We start from the raw sequence: 20203 nt of genomic DNA, 5'->3' as shown, positions 1-20203 counted from the left end.
TTTTTCAAAACATGCCATTGTTTTACTGTACACACACATGCTTCATCTAGCAAGTTGTATTCCATTTCCAACATGTTCCATACTTTCATTAAGTTATGTGGTACTGCCCTGCTTTTCCATTTATATTATCACTAGTGCAGTATTTAATACTGTACTGTACTGTACATCTTGAAATTCAACTTTAACCCTTGAATCTGTTGAAGATTTAATCCCAACAAAGTCAATTCACTACAATAGTAGAATTATCTCCCTCCTCCAGATTCATTTGCCCTCTCCAGTGCATTCTGTGAAACCTTTGAAATGTTTTTTTTTTTTGCACTGTAATGATTGCAGCACTTACATGGTAGCACACTCTATCATCTTTTTGTTTCAACGGTCAGCAATTCTTACAGCATACGCTGTCAGAGTGTGACAAAAAAATTTAAAAATTATACACCATGCTTTTCCTTATCTCAACATCAACTGATGTTGAGAATATAAAGTAAGAACAAAATCATAAACAAAAATTATAAAATAAAAGCCAGGAAAAACAACTTAACGCTACTGAGATTTGAACCAGGGCTGCAATGGTATTGGTACTGTCTCTTATACACATCTAGATGTGTATAAGAGACAGAGCCTACAGTGGGATCGTGGCGATCAACCACAGAAGGCTGCACGCACTAGTGATCACAACATTAACGATGTGAATAGAATTAACGGAGTAAATTGAGGATTAACGCGACCAAAACATTTGTGCAAGCTCCCTAAGGGTGACATGGAGAGTTCTAACCGTAGGGCTATAAACCCGACCTTGTGAAGGAATGTCTGTTGATTTTAAGTCTCTACTTTGCATAAATTTTATAGGTAAAGGATGAAGAACTTAATGCATTTTATGGTAATTTTGTATTGACCTAGTTTGAAATGCTTTAGGTAGAAAATGCATATTGCATTAACATGTTCAGTTTACTAGTTTATTAATTATTATTTATAATGTATAGAATAACTCCATTTTTTAATGGTTTCATCGTTGTTCTTTACTTGGATGAAGTTTAAAGACCAAGCATAGAAAAGTATAGGGTCCCATGTGCAAAATCATAGGAAATGTTATAGAAGAAAGCAATAAGGAAAAAAAAAAAAAAACACTAGCTTTTCCACTGTTGTGGGAAAATTCCAAAACCAGGTATACAATTGATTTTTTTTTCCTTACATGTGAATAGTAGCCATTTCATTTTGCTATCTTTTTAAATCATAAAATTGATAATAGTAAAGTTGTATCATTAATAACAGTAATTCCACATAGTCGCACTGGGCTGCATGATGAAGATAACCATGGTTTGCTAAAATGCCTTGCAGGCCTGGATTAGTGAAATATTTGAAAAGGAAAATATTGCTGGTATCAATATTTGAGTTAAAAGTCAGTATGGAAAACATGAAAATACAAGCTTTTGCCATTTATGATGCAAAAACTGCTGATAGTAATGAGATTAAGAATTATTATGGAAGGTGAAAACTACAACTGTTGTTGGGATATTATGTCTCTTTAATCTTTTATGTTTTCTGTTTAATAAAATAATAAAGTATTTTGATGAAAAATATCCCTAATCCTAACAGTATTCAATGATAAATTGAATATTTGTCTTTTCAACAGCATGGCTCATTGGTCTTATCCAGTAGGTCTTCTTTTTAAGTTTAGCTGTTATTTACAAATGGAAATATTTCATGATATTCTAAATTAAAAATAGATACAAGATTCCTTAAAAAAAACCCCTTTACTACAATTTGTTATGATGTCTGGTACAACAGTGTTTTCAGATTTAGATATGGGGTTATCCCTTCCTGGGAGCAAAGAAAGTACTTCAGTGGGAACAACCATTTAGCAGAGTGTTGCAACAGTAATGCATTCTTGCATCTAATAGTCCATATTTTCTTTCCCCCACTCCACATAATTTCATTTTTTTCCCTAACGGATTGAAGCAATTGGGAAGGTATTATATTTTTAATGTTGTTCTTCTTGTCATGGTGGTGGTGATGTTGATGGTTGTAGAAAGATTGCTTAAATTTGCCTTGTAGATTGTAAAATGAAAATATGATGAAGGCTAGTAATATTGATACTATGTATAGTTACAATATTTACTCACATTTATAACACATTGTGTGATTCCTAGGAAAAAAACTTAAAATGTGGGGTAGATATACTGTTGATGGGAATCGTAAAAGGAATAATTAGTTTTTAATGTTTTCAAACATTTTCATTAACAATTTTTTTTCTGATTTCAGTTATGAAGGGAGTTATTCTTACTCCTCCTATGATCGCTTTGTTGCCCAGGAAAAGAATTCAAAATCTGTGGCAAGTAAAGTACAGAAGCAATATTGGAAGACCAAGCAAGCAATGATTAAGAAACTAGGCAAAAAAGAAGATGAGTTTGTGGTAGCTGGCGATGCTGAATTAGATGCTAAGCTTGATGTAAGCTGGCTCTTAAAAAATTACAGAATTTTAATATGTCATTATCACTATTATAATTATTATCGTCATACTAATTATCATTGCCCTGACAATGACATCTCCCAATTATGAACCTCCAGAATACTAATTTTCTGTTTTGCAAGCACAATTATAGTGCTGACGTTACAAAGCGTGAATAAGCGCCTCTCTTGAATAAGCGCCGCACAAAATGTGATTTTTTTTCACTGAGCGCTGCTCTCAAATGAACGCTGCAGCGCTTAATCGAGAATAAGTATTACCCTTTGTTTAATGGAACAGGGTTTTAAATACAATGTATACAGTGTTAAAATGAATATATAATACAATACAGACACAGGCATATCCGTAAACGCTTATTTATAATATCATTGAACCTATGATAGGCGGGATGATAGGCCTATAAACTTCAGGGATACGTGAGAGATAGGTAACATGAAAACTCGCGCTGTGCAAGTCGCTTGTGTTCTTGGGCAAGGCAGTTTATCTATGTTTGTCTCTCTCTACCCACATGTATAAATGGCTACCTGGTAGGATGTTGTGACATTGAAATGTATTAGTTTTGTGCGCTAAGCAAGTAGCGCACGACTAGGTATACTCCCCAGGGAGCAGAGAAGGTTGCACTTTGTGTGCTGGTTTACCATTGTATTTTATCCAGTCACCTTTGATCATATAATTTGGAATTGGCACAATATAAATATTCATGTGTTGTTATTATTCATTATGGGAACGGGCATGGAAAGCGCAACATCAATATTTTTTAAAAGAGCCGCTATTGAATAAGCGCTGCTCTTGAATAATGCCGCACTGAAGCCTCCAAAAATGTTATAAGTGCTGCAGCGCTTATTCAAGCATTTACGGTAAACAAGAAATAACAATCATTGGTAGATGAAATGTTTTCCAATCAGAGATGTGCATGATTGTCAAGGAGCACATGGCCAGGCATGGCGTGACTCACTGAGAGAATGCCTTTTTACACATTGGTGACGCTGTTGCAAGTGGATATGCAGTAAACAAATTTATGATCACTATAAAAGAAATGATAACAGTTTTCTTTCAATGATATTTTTTATTTGAAAATTATTTAAAAGGAATACTTCACAATAAGTACATTCAATTTTTACTTCTGTATTATTCTGCTGTAGAAAAATTAACATTGTATTTCATTTCAAGAAGTTTTCCTGACAACTTGGCTCCCATCGCCTCAATGCTTATATACTTATAGCCTTAATACTGCTTAGATACTATGGAAATATTTGAACTTACTAAAGTACAAAATTTTCCAATTAAAAACACTGCTCTGATGAATAATATGTAATTGGGAGATGTATTAAGCTGGGCACACCCTGCTTCCTATTACCTTCGGCAGACAAATCCATCTCCAAATTCTGTGAGAGCTTGACACCGTCTGGTAATTGTTGGTGGCAGATCATCATTAAGAACTATCTGTGGGAGATGCCTCACTGCATTGCTGTCTCCATGGAATTGCAACGACCGATGATTTTCGGCGCAGTATGGGCATGCTTTTATGATAATAACGTAATGTCATCATCTACTAGCACTTTTAATGATGATAAGCACCGTCTGAAACACATCACCACCATCAATTAAATAATAAATTGTTACATCATTACAACTTTCTAATCACAATTATGATAAATAGAAAGTATATTATAGTATTATATTTAAATTGTGTATTTTTTTTCAGTTAAACTAACAGATATGTATGTTTACAGTTTTTCAGCACAATCCAGAAAACATGTATGGACTTACTAAGGGTTATTGAAAAATATCAGGATAACATATGTTGTAAGTTTCTACCATATTATTTTTATAATCGTTAAAAAGCATCTAGTAGTATAGGTTGTCTTCATAACAACCATTCTGTGAAAATTTATATTGATGGTAGATAGAAACCTCTTGAATAACTTAAAAAGAAAGTCAGTATAGGATATCTTCAATGAGGTAGCAGTCCACAAGAAATATGTCTCAATTTACTTGTATACTTCCCTTTATGTTGTTTTATCCACCAAACTATCTGAACACTTGTTTACGTTGTGGTCCTTCTGGTGGTGAATTGGGTAGTACAGTGTGAGACAAGCCCCTATTCTTTTCTGAAGTGTTTACTCTGTTTTTTAACATGCACTTGGGCCATATTGTACATGGGACTAAGGCTTAACGTCTCATCCGAAAGTAATACATTTCTGCTCCGTTCCATTTGAAGCTCTGTCTCAAGAAGAGAACGCAATGGGACGGTTCTTGAAATCTCATAGCGGACATAACAAGACAAGAGCAGGGAAGATGATGGCAGCTGTGGGTAAAGCACAGAGCTCGGCATCTGAACAAAGGTAGGCCTAGCATCTTCACATCCTTGTCGTTAAGGTATTTTATACTTTCGTTAAATCTGTCTTTGTATGGCAAATATTATTAATGCCCTAAGCTGCCCCATAGTTTCTTTTTAAATGAATGGTTGTCATATTTACCAAATACCATAGCTCCTGTTTATTGTGCCCGGTTTACTGTATCCATTTTTGAATTGCCATACTGTAGGTGAACTGTACAGTATAATCATTTTTTTAAATACACATAGGACACCTGCATAGTTCCTTTTTAATGACCAATGGCCACCTGCATAACTCCTTTAATAACCAATGGCCACTTGTATAACTCGCTTTAATGTCCAATGACCACCTGCATTGCTGTGTTTTTAATGCCACGTCAACTGCATAGCCCCTTTCTTTAATGACCTCATTTCTAATGCCCTTTGGCCACCTGCATAGCTCCTTTTTAAATGCCCATTCTTCAGTTGCGTAGCTTTCTTTGTTTAAATTTCCATCCACTTTCCTTTTTTTAATGTTTTCGATATTTATTTTTTCATTTTCATAAAATTTTTTATTTGGGGTTATAAAGTGTATAAACAAAATCAGCTTTTAAATAAAGAAACAATTTCAAATTTATTAAATGAAATTATTCCAACATCTAAAGTTATTTCATTTTATTAATAACATCAGCATATTTTCCTTCATTTTTAATCTAATAGATTATCCTTGAGGGCGCCGCTAGTAAGATTATACCAAGAAGTGGAGACATTCCGTTATCGTGCTATCTCTGACACACTTATGACAATTAATAGGATGGAGGCTGCAAGGGTTGAATATCGCGCTGCTCTTCTATGGATGAAGGATGCTTCCAAAGAGCTAGACCCAGATACATATAAGCAACTAGAAAAATTTAGAAAGGTAAGTTAATGCAGAAGGGTTTTTCAACATTGCTTGATTCGGTCTAAAATAGTAATTATTTTAACAAAGTATAACAGTTTAATTATGTAAATGTGTATGGGCATGGTCCATGACTGCTGTAGCAACCGCAGAGAGGAGCTTAGTTTACATCATTCCACAACAACAGTGGCTGAAAAAAAACCATAGCATCAGGGGGTACTCTTCCGAAAGATGTAATGGGTTCTTCGAAGTGCATACAAGCCAGGTGTACACACTGGACCTCCTGTTTTTTAGGCTTCGGCCCAACCAACTCAACTCAACTATGGCAGAGGAGCGACTCGAACCTGCACTGATTTTTTCCTTTTGGGAGGTGAAAAAAAGAAACAAAAAGAAAAACAGAAAAAAAAATAATGATAGCCCAGAATGCCTCAAATGCTATTTTCGTGCGTCTAGATCACAAAAATTTTGCAGGGGCACACCCCGGACCCCCTAGGATAGTGTTTTCTCGATCGGCTCCCCCCCCCCTTTAGGACATCTCTGGATCCGCCCCTGGGGTCTGTCTTTGTTTGGAGGCATGCGACTGAGTGTGTTTTTACATAAATGAGTGATGGTTATGTAACTCAAATTATATGACTATTTTTTTCATAGAGTTTTTATAGTTTTAACAGAACCAAGTATTGTTACTTGTTTTGGAAATAGAATATTATACCTGGTTGCTTACAAATCAGACAAATCTCAATTTATGAAGTGAGCTCTCTATTGTTTCACATCAGGCAGATTAGTCTCCGCCACAGTGACACCAAACTGTTCATATGTTGTTTTAAATTATAATGTCTCACAAGGGAAAGATAGCATTGCTTTCTATTAGAATCATTGCGCATAAAAGCAATTATGTGAACTTAAGAATGACTTCTTTGTGAACCTTCCCATAGGACTTTAATCTAAACTAAATCAATAATTCAAATGAAACATCAAAGATTTGATATGATCGTTAAGAGGAAATTTAGTTGACCAAAATTTAAATTCACTATAGCTTTATCCATCAATCAACAATTTGATTAGGCCAGTTATGTTTGTTTGTGTGTTTTTGTTTCCTATGAATATCAGCATAGGAATCATAGTAATGGACTGAATGTATGTAATGCATGTGTGAGAGATATTGAGTTTGAAAACGAGCAAATTAAAAACTGAATTTTGTGTATTTAGTTTTGGGCATGTCATTGAACTTTTATGAATTGGTTTTTGTTGAGTATTAAAGTCTATAGCTTTGAAGTATAAGTTTAATAGAATAAATAATGTCAACTATGATGACATAATTATATGAGCTTTCCATCATTACAAGAAAAAATTGTCAGTATTTTTTGTGAATATATAAAATGTATGTTTTGTAGATATGTCAATATAAATTATAACAATAATTAGATTCAAACCACTCAACAATTTTAGGAACTTCTAGAATTATGACTTGAAATTACAGATTATATCAGTTTTTAATTTAGCTGTAATGTGAGAAAAAAAACAAACAAGAGCAACCGTTGAAATTATGAATTTATGTACCTAAATTCTGAGACATTTTCCTCTGTCTTTTTACATAATCATAATGCCTTTTCCAAGAGCTATGGCTAACTTCTGAACTCAATTTCTTTATGTTATATTATTTTTACCTAAGGATACTCTCTGATAAAATATTGAAAAATAACATTTCAACAAGTGAAGTTAAAATATTAGTCGTTATAATCTCCAATGAGCCCTAGTGTGTTTATCAGCCTGAGGCAGACTGACATTACTGGTCAAAGTCCAAGTCTCCTTTATTCATCCAAATCTGGAAATTACATTTGTAAAAATGGGCGGTTACGCCCCTTTCCCACCAGTTTTTAAATATTCAAAAATCTGTATCTCGTTCACCGTTTCCCAGTTTTTCATAATAATAATAATAATAATGTCATTTTGTTAGAAACAACTTTCTTTTTATCTTGGAAAAATCAGTTCTACAACATATCAAAAATTTGTTTTCCTTCAGAGTCTGACTTTAGGAATTGGCCAGTTGGTCCAGTAAGTAAGCAGCACTAGGGGCTAGTGGAGTGCTCACGTTTACAGATTACTATACCTCATAAATATTAATTAGGTAACCATATGACAACATTTCATTGGTAAATTCCACCTGGTTAGGGGTGCAATAGTGTTTAGTACTTCCCTTCATGTGCCCAATTTACACATGAAACTGCGTACAGTAATGTTACTCTCACTGATCGGAATGGCTATGGTAGATAGACGTTTGCTGTTCTAATTTTTATGATGTATAGTAAAACACGTACAACATGGTTTTTATTTAAGTAAAGCACTGAATTCTGCTTTCCAAGTTAGATGATTGGGAGGCACCTACTACACCTCAAACCATGTTGTATTATTATATTATTCAATACCATTTCTGAGCACATATATATGGATACAGTTTAATATTTTTAATATTATTTTTCATTTAATGTTAATCATCTCAATTATAATTTTTTCATTTAAAAATGGAGTCATACCCATGTGGCGCATGGGTCCGTGACCCAGTGAAAGCTAGGCCAGTCTACCAGTGTACTAGTCGATTTTTATGGAAATGCAAATAATACAAGAATTGAATTTGCATTTGTTACTTGAATGTCAAGGAAAATATTTTCATGTAAATATATTCATCAAGGTTACTGTAACCTAAATGTAGAAAGTATTAACCAATTCAAACACTGAATGTAGTATTCAACTTTATTTAGCTAAAAACAAACATTGACTTACCACAATGATGATGTGTGCTTATGCATATTTATAATTTTTTGAGCAAAAGAAACTGTTATATCATCTCAACTTATCAACAGTTATTTGCAAAATTATATAAAACTCTTGATCAAAATGAACCACTGAATAAGAACATGTACATGTATACATGTCTAGAATACATGTTGTACTTACCCAACATTTCACATAATTTTTGTACATTATTATTGATAAAAAATATTAGAATAAATCTTAACATGCATAAATTTTGTTAGGATCTAGAAATAACAGATTTCAGTCTGTGTTTTTAGACCTGATATAAATTTAGGTAGTTGGATAATAACATACCATATTTTATTGAATAAATTTCCTGCTTTGAATAAAAGCCTCCCTCGAATAAGCGCCCCATTCAGAGCCTCATTTGGAATAAACTTCTTCCTTGAATAGACGCCCAGTGCGTTTATTTCTTCTTGAATAAACGCCCCCTAAATGAGTGTAAACAAAACTAATGGAAGCAACATCATTCTCAACATATTCTACTTGTTAAATAAATTAGAAATATATGCAATAGGAATAATTTCCATGAATGATAGCATTCCTATAAAGAGTCATGTATGGTAGGATATGTAAACGAAAGTAGATATATCAGCCACTGCCCATGCTTTTATTAAATGATGTTTATTACATGCTATATCAACAATTAACATACGTTACCATGTGTTTAACATATGTTACTTTTCACAACATAGTATTCCTTTCAACTAGGCCTAAACTATTGCCTGAAATTTTCAATTTAAAATTTAAATACAAGTTACAAACTATTTTGTTAACTAAATATAGTCGAGACACAACCTATAATAAATACTTACCAAATTGCTTCACTTTAATGATGGCGTAGGACCAACATTCGAGGGAAACACAAAGTTGGTAAACACAAGGTTTTGGGTGTCAATTGCTCAATGCCCTCTATATTTCATTAATATGGATTAATATTTCATTAATATGGATTAATATTCCATAACGTAACATAGGTTACTGTAACGTACATTAACTTTCTAATTACAATTAGTAATTAAACATGATTACTTAACACAAATGATGATTTACTGACACTGTATCCATGATTATTACTTAACTACTTCTCACATTTAGTTTGCTTCAAATTCTTGTGGTGTATGAAGAAATCAGGTAACGTATGTTTCACTGCTTAAAATTACGTACATTTGACGACACGGTTAAACTTTACCATAACCAGTACTTCTCACGTTTAGTTTGGTTCAAATTCTTGAACTGGTATATGAAGAAATCAGGTAACATATGTTTCACTGCTTAAAAGTGACAATCAATATTTCAAGTTTAAGACCATATTTTGCATAGATGACTATTCTACTTTTCCGAACTAACAATACAGTATTCATAACATCTTATACTAAGCAAAAATTATTAATATTAGTTTTCCTGCAATAATATATGTTTTTCCTAGCAATTATGATTATGTAACATATACGTGCATTAGGCGACACAGATAAACTGTACCATAACCATACTAAACCCACCTCGATTTAAAAAACTTCAAAGTACAAATTGACAACCTTCCAACCAGCTTACAAATTGGTAACTATAAGCCCTGTGGTACACACGAATTTTGCATACTCATGACTATAAATATCGTCCTAACTCTGTTGTTAGTTATCAAAACTCCATGAAATTTGATACGCTTTTATAATATATTATGGCCTTTTGAATTTTGGTAACACTTTCCACATTATTATCATATTTTGTCATTTCAAGTTAGTGAACCATGGGCGACCGGGTTTGCACGATTATAGTGAGCCTGACCCTAATATGACCACAACATAAGGAAGACCACTCTGTAAATGTTTAGCATAAGGCCCTATAAAAAATATTATTAGTTTATCACCCTATCTGGGCAGGAAAAGTGATGAGGGAGGGAGGCTTTTTTTTTTTTTAATTTCTTATTTTGCTAGAGCCAAATATTACCCTTGGGTTGTTTGCTGGTGCATTGATATTCAAAGTAAAGCATGAATTAGATAATGCAAACAATATCTACTAACTATTTAATAAAATAAATGAAAAAAATAAATAAATAAAATAAAATTTTTTTTTTCCCCCAGTACCATAGAAGACATGCGCGCGGGGTGATAAACTAATAATTTTTTTATTGGGCCTAATATTGTACAGAGAATTTCGATTGTTTATCAATATCATCATGTTAGATCCAAATCACGTTTTATGCAAGCACCAACGAGGAAAGATTAAACATAATAATTTTGATATGTACATGTTTTATGTTATGTGTTGATTGGTCTTAGTTAATAATATTACAGTTTAATGACTTAATGCAATAATATTACAGTTTAATGGTTTACAATAATATTACAGTTTAATGGCCCGGAACCTGAACCCCGCCCTGGGGCCCTTGGCGGCCCCCCAGCCCCAATCATCAGTGTTCGCGCTTTGCTCGCAACCTGACCATTTCACTTCTCGTGGCTACGGCCCTGCTATGACGTGTGTGGCTGAACCGTGTTTGGTTGTAGAAAGAAAAAACAATCAACAATTGTCGGGGGGTGGTGGGTGGTGAAATACAAATGTACGATATTTTTTATTTAATAAAATAATATTTAATTTGTATACAATAAAATTTTATCACTGAGAGAACAGATAATGATGTCAAAATATTGTATATACATGGAGGCTTCATGTTCAAAAGTTCTTGCCAAGATTTGGTAATGTTGATCCCTGGCGCGGCTTGGTGCCTGGAATCGTAAATAGGCCGTGAAGTGAAAAGTTTGCAGAACGCTGGAATAAAACACAGAAAATCACTGTATGTCTTGATCATATGTATTTGGACTACTAAATACCAAATGGTATGCTTTCTTTGATTAGTAATATAGATTTTCATTTGAATTTATTTCTAGTGTCTACAGCAGGCCTAGTTGAAGAGATATTTGTTGGATCAGTGACTTTGTACAATAATATTTTTCAGCCTAATATACTAGTCAAGTATATTTTGATAACTATGAACCTTTAACATTCACCAAACAGCCTGCTTAGTGGTCAGGAACTATGGGTTGTGACCCAATATCGGGTTGTGGGAAATGCTTTTAGATGCATCATAAGTTGAAGAAATTTGGGTCATGGGTCAATTCTGGTATGTAGATTTCAATATGATTGATCACAATACAAATGCCTAGGTCTAAAAAAAGACTTGTTATATTGTTACTTTGAAAATTACAAGCCATAAATGAAGATTTTATCTGTAATATTTGGTCATCAAAATGCGTCAAGCCAGACAAAAATCTCTGAAATGCCCAAAATGTGTAACACTGTACAGCGTTAATAGGCTGCTGTAATGATTAAATTTTTATTTTCGCTCATGTCTTCAGTTTCTTCTTATGCCCTTTTCTATGGGTTAAATGATATGTGTGATGAGTATTTTCATCGAAGTCTTAATGCTATATAATGTACCTTATCGTATATTAAATATTAAGTTACAAAGATCAAAGAAAATGGATGTATAATACAACTATGTTAAATTTTAATTGTTTATTAATGCGTTTAATATTATGGCTTCTCCCACCCATACCTCAAGTTGCTTCACTGCCTTTCTTGTCTACTCAGCATTGATGCACATTTCCAATTTATTATTTTAATTTATTTGTCAATTAACAAATATTTAACATTTGAATATCGGTTTTAACACTTGATAAAGCATTCACAGGTTTCACTTATGCCAGTATTTATAGTATTATTTTTTCAATTCAGTAATTAAATAAATAGCATTGACTATATGGTGTGTATGATGCTGTTTTATGTCCTACCCAGAGAGTGTAATTTAGTTTTGATTAGATTCCTATAGTAATGATATACCTGTAGTATTATTATATCAACAAAATTTCCCAAATGTCTCTTTTTTATGGCATAGCATACCCAAAATATTTAATATTTTGGGTTTTTTTTTATGTATGATATGTATATATTAAAACATTTTCTTTTAGCATGGAAAATTTATGTTTCCAGTTTGTGTGTCAAGGTCATTGGATAAATGGTAAAAAACAACTAATAGTTTGCCTATCCAAATATCGTTATTTTAATTGCCAATCCCTATTGTTGTCTAAAAGCACAATTTGGATCATATTAAGCCATAAAAACTCTGTTGTGAACTCTACTAGAGATTTTTTTATTCCGGAACCCGGACCACAGCTCTAGGAGGCTGTTGATTCGGACTCCTCCGTCGGGCATGTTGGACTCTCTGTGGGAAAATCTATGGAGCTGCTATGTTTAGGATTTAGTCCTAAATTACTATCCATTACCTGGTGTTAGATTTTTGTAAGTCAAGTTACTACAGTAGAAGTCTAGAATTGTAGTGTTTATAATAATCACAACATATGCTATTGTGTTATTAAAGTCACATGGGGTAGTTTTTGCAATCTAGTTTATAAATTTTTCAATCAACAAACACCTGTTAGTCCCGAAAGAGTATATAAAACTGGACATTATACAGTAGGACCACTGCTTATTCCTGAGGCACATATAAATAAAAGGTTTGACTGCATTTTTGAAAAATTATTAATTTCTATCAATTTAATTTTGTACTTATAAGTTACTTAGTTTTTTATATTTAATACCCATTAAACCTAATGAGGATGAATGACTGACTGTTAATTATTTTTACTTATCACCATTTAGTTAATTTACATTGCAGAAATACTCCCTTGATAGTAACACATTGTGTCATTAGAACCGTACCCTTTGCTTACTTTACCATTGTACGGTATGAATATTACCGGTTTATTGTGACGAGTACGGAAACAATATCACACCTTTCTCTGCACATAGGTAGCCAGAGTGACATTTTGTTCACAAGGGTCTTCCTAATTATGTCCCTGTGATGTCAAAGATGATAAACTCATGCAAGTTTGTAAATGTAGATGTTTATTTGTGCGTGGTTAGTCGCACGTGGGTGGGGCTCATTGTAAATTTTTTATAAGAGATCTAAAAAGTTATGACTAATATAATTACTTTGACCTCTCTGATGTGCGTAAGTTACTTAGTAGATACTGTTAATGATGAAGCAGCTTAGAGAAGGGGTAGGTCGTGTAGTACCATCTCCTGGTGATGATGATGTAATAGGTTTGCAAACATGTTTTCATATGATGTTACCTTTATAGTCGGCATTGAAAACGATGGATAGCCTATTATGAAATTGACCACATCACTCTGTTGAAGCTTTTAAAATACATAGTAAAACACACATTTTATGATTGTCAATTTTAAGAATCGTCAATTTTATGAATGACCTACAAGGTCGATGAGTTCATATGATAAAACTATAACGTCAATAAAGTCAGAAAGTAATATAAAGCTTATTAGTCTAAAAAATATTGTGTGTTTAATATTTTTTTAAATAAACAAGTAGGGAAATTCCCAGTCCAGATGCAAATGAAAAAAAAAAACCCAATGTGACTTGTCTACCCTGGGCAAGCGTGCTGCATAGTACCACCAACTGTTTGCACATTCTTGTATTTGTAGTTCTCTTTGGTGAATGAACCGATTTCCATACACTCCTTGTTAACATGACTAGACTGCACGGCACTACAAAGAAACTGATGATGATATTGCACTCAATCTTGCCTCTGGTTGAATGACCCAATTCTCACCCACAGCGTTTTCAGCATCAAGTTGACTTATTCATTTTGTTCACTATCTAATAATATATAAGCCAGGCATATCAACATGTCTACATGTTTATGAATATTTCAGTTTACGAATACCATTTGGTACCAAGGGGTACGTTAAATGGTTGTTTTTATTGTAATATGGAAAATGGCAATTTTAATTATGCAAGAGTTAATTGAAACTACTTTACTAGCAGAAATTCACTTTTAATCCTTGACACATAAGATTTTCTCGCCAAAACAGATGTGATTTTCAAATACCCTCAATACTACTGTGTCATATTGCTACTGGAGTCAATCCTACCAATGTGGCACATTTGAACGAGAGGTGGTCAGATTGCCACACCCATACTAGCTCCTTGTTTTCTCACCTAGTTAGCACTTAAAAATTCTTTTAATCGTATCGCTAACCTACAGGTCGTGATCATTAAAAATCACTAGTTGGCAGTAAGTGTGTAAATGTTTTCTCTATTCATCATCATTCATCCCGTTGTACTTGACTATGATTGATTTTCAGTGAATCAATGTCCTACATAGGTATCATAATAATAATTATATATATAGTGCATATTGTGCAGTGCCTATGTGCTTTACATCAAGTTATAAGAATAAAAAGCATGACTTTATAATACGGACAGGTTATTTAAGTTTCTCTTTATGGTATCCATGTACCAAAGTTAAAATGTGTAAAGAAAAGCTCCCCAATGACGTAAACCTAATAATAATTGCTGAGCACCACAATGATAAACCTAGAGTATTATAATAATTTATTTAACTATCTATTCAACATGCATAAATAGTATACTGTAATCTGTCTGTATTTATAACAATTATTCTGTATACACTTGAACCTTAGGCAACCTTATGACATCCCCTATTACGATTCTTCAGGAACGGTTCAAACACACAATGGTTCAGTAATTAATTTTAATTAAAAAGCACTTCTAAAGTGATGTGAAAAGTTTAATCTGGACAAAAAAAATTGAATAATGGATACCTATAAATATATGATTTATTAAACACTGATTTATATTACTGCCAAAGTAATATAATTAATCATTATTTTTATCATTTTAAGGCAAAAGGGTGTGATGTTAATCAGGATTTGGATCATATAATTTTTTGAAACATACTGTATTTAGAAAGACTAAGTCCTCTCTTGGTGTTCCATGATGTGTTAGCTTCAACTATTAATCACTGCCTGACGTGGCACCATTGGCGCGGTTTTTGCGAGCTTTGGGCCTAACCTGCATTTAAAAGGCGAGCAGCTTACTAGATAAAACTAGGGCATGGATGTCTCCAAGTTTCCGATGACACAATTACTACCAGCTTTAATAAAATTTGGCACTATACTGCTCTCGTTAAACTTAGATAAAAAAAAAGTAATCAAATATTTGTATTGTATTGCTAGCATTTTGCTGTAAAGCCCGTAGGGTAAAAATGTGATCAAATATTCTTGAAAATTCACCAGTAAAAATCAATAATAAAAATATCCCAAATTTAGTAGCATCATAAACCCCTTTATTCTTTGTATCTTGAAATAATTCTTCTTTCATTAAGTAGAGTTTATAGCACTAATTAGAGGTAGGTAATAAAATTCTGTTTTATATATCTCATTAATTTCATCCAAATGAAAACTTGTGATGATAAATTATTAGCGTTTTGTAGTGGCCGTTTCTTTGAGTTTAAATAATACAATTTTGACCCACATTAATCTTTGTTAAAAATAGGAACATCCTGAGTTGTCCTTCCTTGTGATTGGTGGAATAATATAGTGTGTTCTGTCCACATTAGTAGGTATTTTGTAACATTTGTGCATATGCTGGGATGATGATGTCATATCAAGTGCATATCTAGTGGTGTTGAAATGCTAGGGGAACTGATGGAGGTTCTTGATGATAAAATGAGGGGCACTAGGTGGTGAAACTAGGTTGTATGAGGTGATTTGTAACTACTTAATAGCATTACTTTTTTGCTTCAAAAATTTCCAGTGGAGGACATAGCGACTGGGGGAACGAGCATTTTTTGGACGGGCAACCCCTCCCCCAGACACACCACTGCCCACGTGCACATCGCTGTTGTCTAAAACTTAATGAGTAAACAGGCCTTGACCCTGACCACATGACTGTTGTCACATAATGTGGACAGACCTTAAATCCTACTACTATGAAATGACCATGTGGAAGTATGTACTGCCACTTTAAGTTTAAGTACCTACTACTAATTTTGTCAGCTCTTTGTAAGTATCCATTTATTGTGTAATTATTGATAGCTAATTAGGTCATTTTTTTAGTATGTATTTTTAAGAGATCTATTACATAGTTTGATGACTGGTTATATCGCTGTGAATTTTTCTAAGGAAGATGAATTATAATATACTATAAACCTGACCTTTGTATTATAGCCATATTTTTTTTCAAAAAAAATGTGCTGATTTAAGATAGCAATGGTGCTGGCTTAGATCCCAGGATGCACTTATAATGGTCTGCTTGTATCAACCTTCTGGGCTTTGAGTCCGTACTTAAATACATTTGGCTTTGGTTGGCTGCCCCAATTTAATCTTAACTACATATTCAAAATTATGTATCTGAATTTTTGAGATGAATGTTTTGCAAGATTTAAGGAAAGAGCATTATTATACCCAACATGAGACTCTGCAATTTATAGTTTCTTTATACTACCTGTATAGGCTACAAGGCCAAATAGAGCTAAATATTCCCCTGAATTTTCCCAATAATGATGAATATTTATATGATGATGAAAATATACATTATGGCACATATAACTAATTAATAACAGGAAATTATTTTTTACATGGAATATCTATTAAGATGATTTATAAGAAGCAAAATATTGATTTGAGAATAAAGTGATGTCCGATCCATGTTTAAAAAGATCATTTGTGCTGCGCATTTATTACCCTTGTATTTACTGGCCTCTAGCTAGTGTGATAACCAGTGCAACACGGAGCAGAGGCACCTCTTCCAAACTACTGTATACTGTAGTACAGTATACAGGGATGTAGCTATTGAAAACTGAGGGTGGGTGTTAGAATTTTTAGGGTGGGAGAAAGTGTGCATACTTTGGCGTGAGGCACCAACCGAGCGATCGCCGAAGGACTGGATGGGGGATGGGTATCAAGGCAAAGCCCCTGAAACACTGAAATTCTTGATGTTTAGAGAGCCAAAATGATCAACTTGGGTATGCAACTTAACAATTTGCCTAGTTGTTTTGATTGCTTATGAAAATATGTGCGTACCTAATTAAAAAAAAAAGACATGAATACTCATGCAAGTAATATGATTTTAATCAAGAAAAACAATAATTTATTATTAGCCCTTGTAACAATGGTCATCATCATGTATTATCATTAATGTCTACTTTTTCTTCTGTTTAGCTATGTCTCATGAAAATGTAATATATATAGTAGTCATGGACTAGTAATAAATAAATACATCTAATGCCGAGATTATGTACTCAGTGTATTTCATTTGCTAATAAAAATATTTCATAAATTAAACTAACAAAATTATGGGAACAATTTCACATGTATCTACTATCCTTATTTAACATACAGTATCTTGTTAATTTTCTATAGTTCAAAATATCTACCACTGGGCGGCGGTAATGATCTCCGGCTTAGTAGGCAAGGGACTTCCCCATTTTCAGTCGTGAATTACAGCCTGAATGTAAACTAAGATCAACTTGTTGATGAGCTTTCGCTTCACTAAAAGCGAAATAAGATCCATGGTTACAGTGACTCGTGGGAAACAAAGATTGCTCGTACAACTACTCCCTGCTTTTACACGTTAACATTCTGCAGCTCTGGGACATTCAATAGGGAAACAATGACGCAATGCTTGTTTGTTTCAGCTAATCCTAGCTATCCTTAACTGTTAATCAACGACCAGTAGGCCTACCAGCACTACGTACGGTTAGCACTATTCAGGCTAGAGAGGCTTATTTTTATATCAATCAATTCACTTACCTCAATGTATTACACGCCGCATAATGATTAAAGACCTTGAAATTATTGCAATAAGTGAATCAAAACAATAACATGCCTGTTTTAAACTGAATGTAGTAAGAGCATGCTGTCCTAAAACAACATTCGTGGAAAACTATCTTACTGTAACCATGCTGTAACCTTTGACATTTTTTTCTAAATTAGGCTAGCTATGTCAAAAGTATGTTGCAGCTTACCCCCCTCTCCCACACTTGAAAAATCGTGTCAAATTTTGCCTAGGAGGGGGTACCTCATGGGTGTTTCACGGTTTAACTTTTGGCCGGGGCAGTGTGTGCTTGTGTATACAGCGCGTAAAACACAGATAGATGCCAATTTTAGTGCCTATTCCCAGTATGGGGAATCCCTGTTTTTACGTACTTGGTTGTCATGAACTTTACCATGGAATATGTAAAACTGTCCATACACCGCGTTTAAAATGGTTCACTCTACATTGCAATCTCTGCTATGATTACACGTGCTAGAGGTAAGCCTGGGCTTGCAAACTTTATTATTACAGTCCAGTACTTCAATAGGTTGTAGAGCCCACCGGGAACCAAAATTTATGATGAAAAAGATAGCTTAGGCCTCGTCGTTAGTTTGACAATTCGGGACATTTTCGGCTACATGCTAGATTGCCTGTACCACTTTGTAGACAGACAACTCGTGTTTTCAAACAAACCACCTCGCTCTCATGTAAAGTGACGAATCACATGTTTTCTACGTTCAGTGAAGCAAGCACCTTGTAGAACAAAATTCTAACTGGTGCGAGAATCCATTGATGCATTTTAAAAGCATTATTATTGGGCAAAAATTTGTGTTCATGATTTTACAGGTGGGCGGGAGGGTTTGTATGAAGCTGGGCGGAATGGCTTTTGGATGGGCACAAGACGTCAAGACTGGGTGGCCCTGCCCACCTCCACCTTGCATAACGACATCCCTGAGTATACACAATTTTGCAATTAATGGTCCTAGTATTCCTTCATGCAATCTGCTATTTTATTAGGTTTTATTATAATTAATATTTCAAAAAGGTGCAGTGTGCAGTAAGCAAGTTTAAAGAATAATAATTTTGTGTTCACTAAAAATTTAACAAATCATATAGAAATCATGAAATTTTATTGTTGAATTGTAAATTACAAATTTTGAAAAGTACATAATAACGTACATCTTTGGCATTATGCTCACATTTAGTGATTTCTGAATTAAAATGTATTAACATTTTTTTTGTTCAAATTTCGAGGGATTTTTTTGAGTGGCAATAAATCTTTATTACAGATTTACATTTAAATTGAAATTCATTAAAAATTTACCATCTTAAGTAGAAATTTGAAAAACCACAAAAATTCAATAAAAAAATTGAAAAGCTCATTTATAAGTTATTATAAAAAATGATAACCTTCAATGAAATATGTATCAAAATAATTCATTTTACTCTGATTTATAGACGTTTTAATATCAGAACAGATTACCAGACAATTAAAGGGTTTTTGTAAAAAAAAATTTTTAAATGGATGGTATTTTTTTATGTCTGTTAATTTACGAGAAAATATTCATCTAATAACTTAAATTCACAAAGTAAGGAATTCAAATGGCAGCAGGTGCTCTAATTGACCAAAAATAAAATTTTGTTTTTATTCGAAATCATCATTACTGATGGGCGGCAGGTGTGCCTTATACTGTATATTGAATGAAAAATGTGTTGTTTTTCCAGGTGCAAGCACAAGTTCGTATGACTAAGATGAAGTTTGACAAACTCAAGACCGACGTCTGCCAGAAGATAGACTTGCTCGGAGCCAGTCGCTGCAATATGTTTTCACATACGCTTGTTGCGTACCAGAATTCCATACTGCACTTCTGGGAGCGAACATCGCGTACAATGTCTGCGGTACAGGAGAGTTTCCAGGGCTACCAGCATTATGAATTCAATATGCTCAAAGTAAGTGAATAACAGATTTTATGCAATTAATGTTACATGTAATGTGATGTTAATGTAATGACGTTGAATGCCTCTTGGAGTATAAACATACTTTAAATGGCTTTGTTGCAGTGGCATATCTAGGAA

General features: G+C 33.5%; 1 protein-coding gene across 5 annotated transcripts in view; it reads left to right on the top strand.

Annotated features, from left to right (window-relative positions):
- LOC117104887 (islet cell autoantigen 1-like) overlaps positions 1-20203 on the top strand; it is a 52548-nt gene that overhangs the window by 8495 nt on the left and 23850 nt on the right. For all 5 annotated transcript variants that reach the window (XM_033245783.1, XM_033245782.1, XM_033245780.1 and 2 more), the window contains 5 exons: positions 2260-2446; positions 4198-4270; positions 4686-4809; positions 5502-5700; positions 19853-20077. In XM_033245783.1, the coding sequence (XP_033101674.1) occupies positions 2260-2446; positions 4198-4270; positions 4686-4809; positions 5502-5700; positions 19853-20077 (808 nt within the window). The remainder of the gene's footprint in view (positions 1-2259; positions 2447-4197; positions 4271-4685; positions 4810-5501; positions 5701-19852; positions 20078-20203) is intronic.

This window comes from Anneissia japonica, unplaced genomic scaffold, assembly GCF_011630105.1.
Source record: "Anneissia japonica isolate Jap-2015-1 unplaced genomic scaffold, ASM1163010v1 scaffold287834_len5846547_cov211, whole genome shotgun sequence".
NCBI lineage: Eukaryota > Metazoa > Echinodermata > Crinoidea > Comatulida > Comatulidae > Anneissia > Anneissia japonica.
Note: the sequence above shows the minus strand (reverse complement) of the source record. Positions and strands in the feature narration are given on the sequence as shown.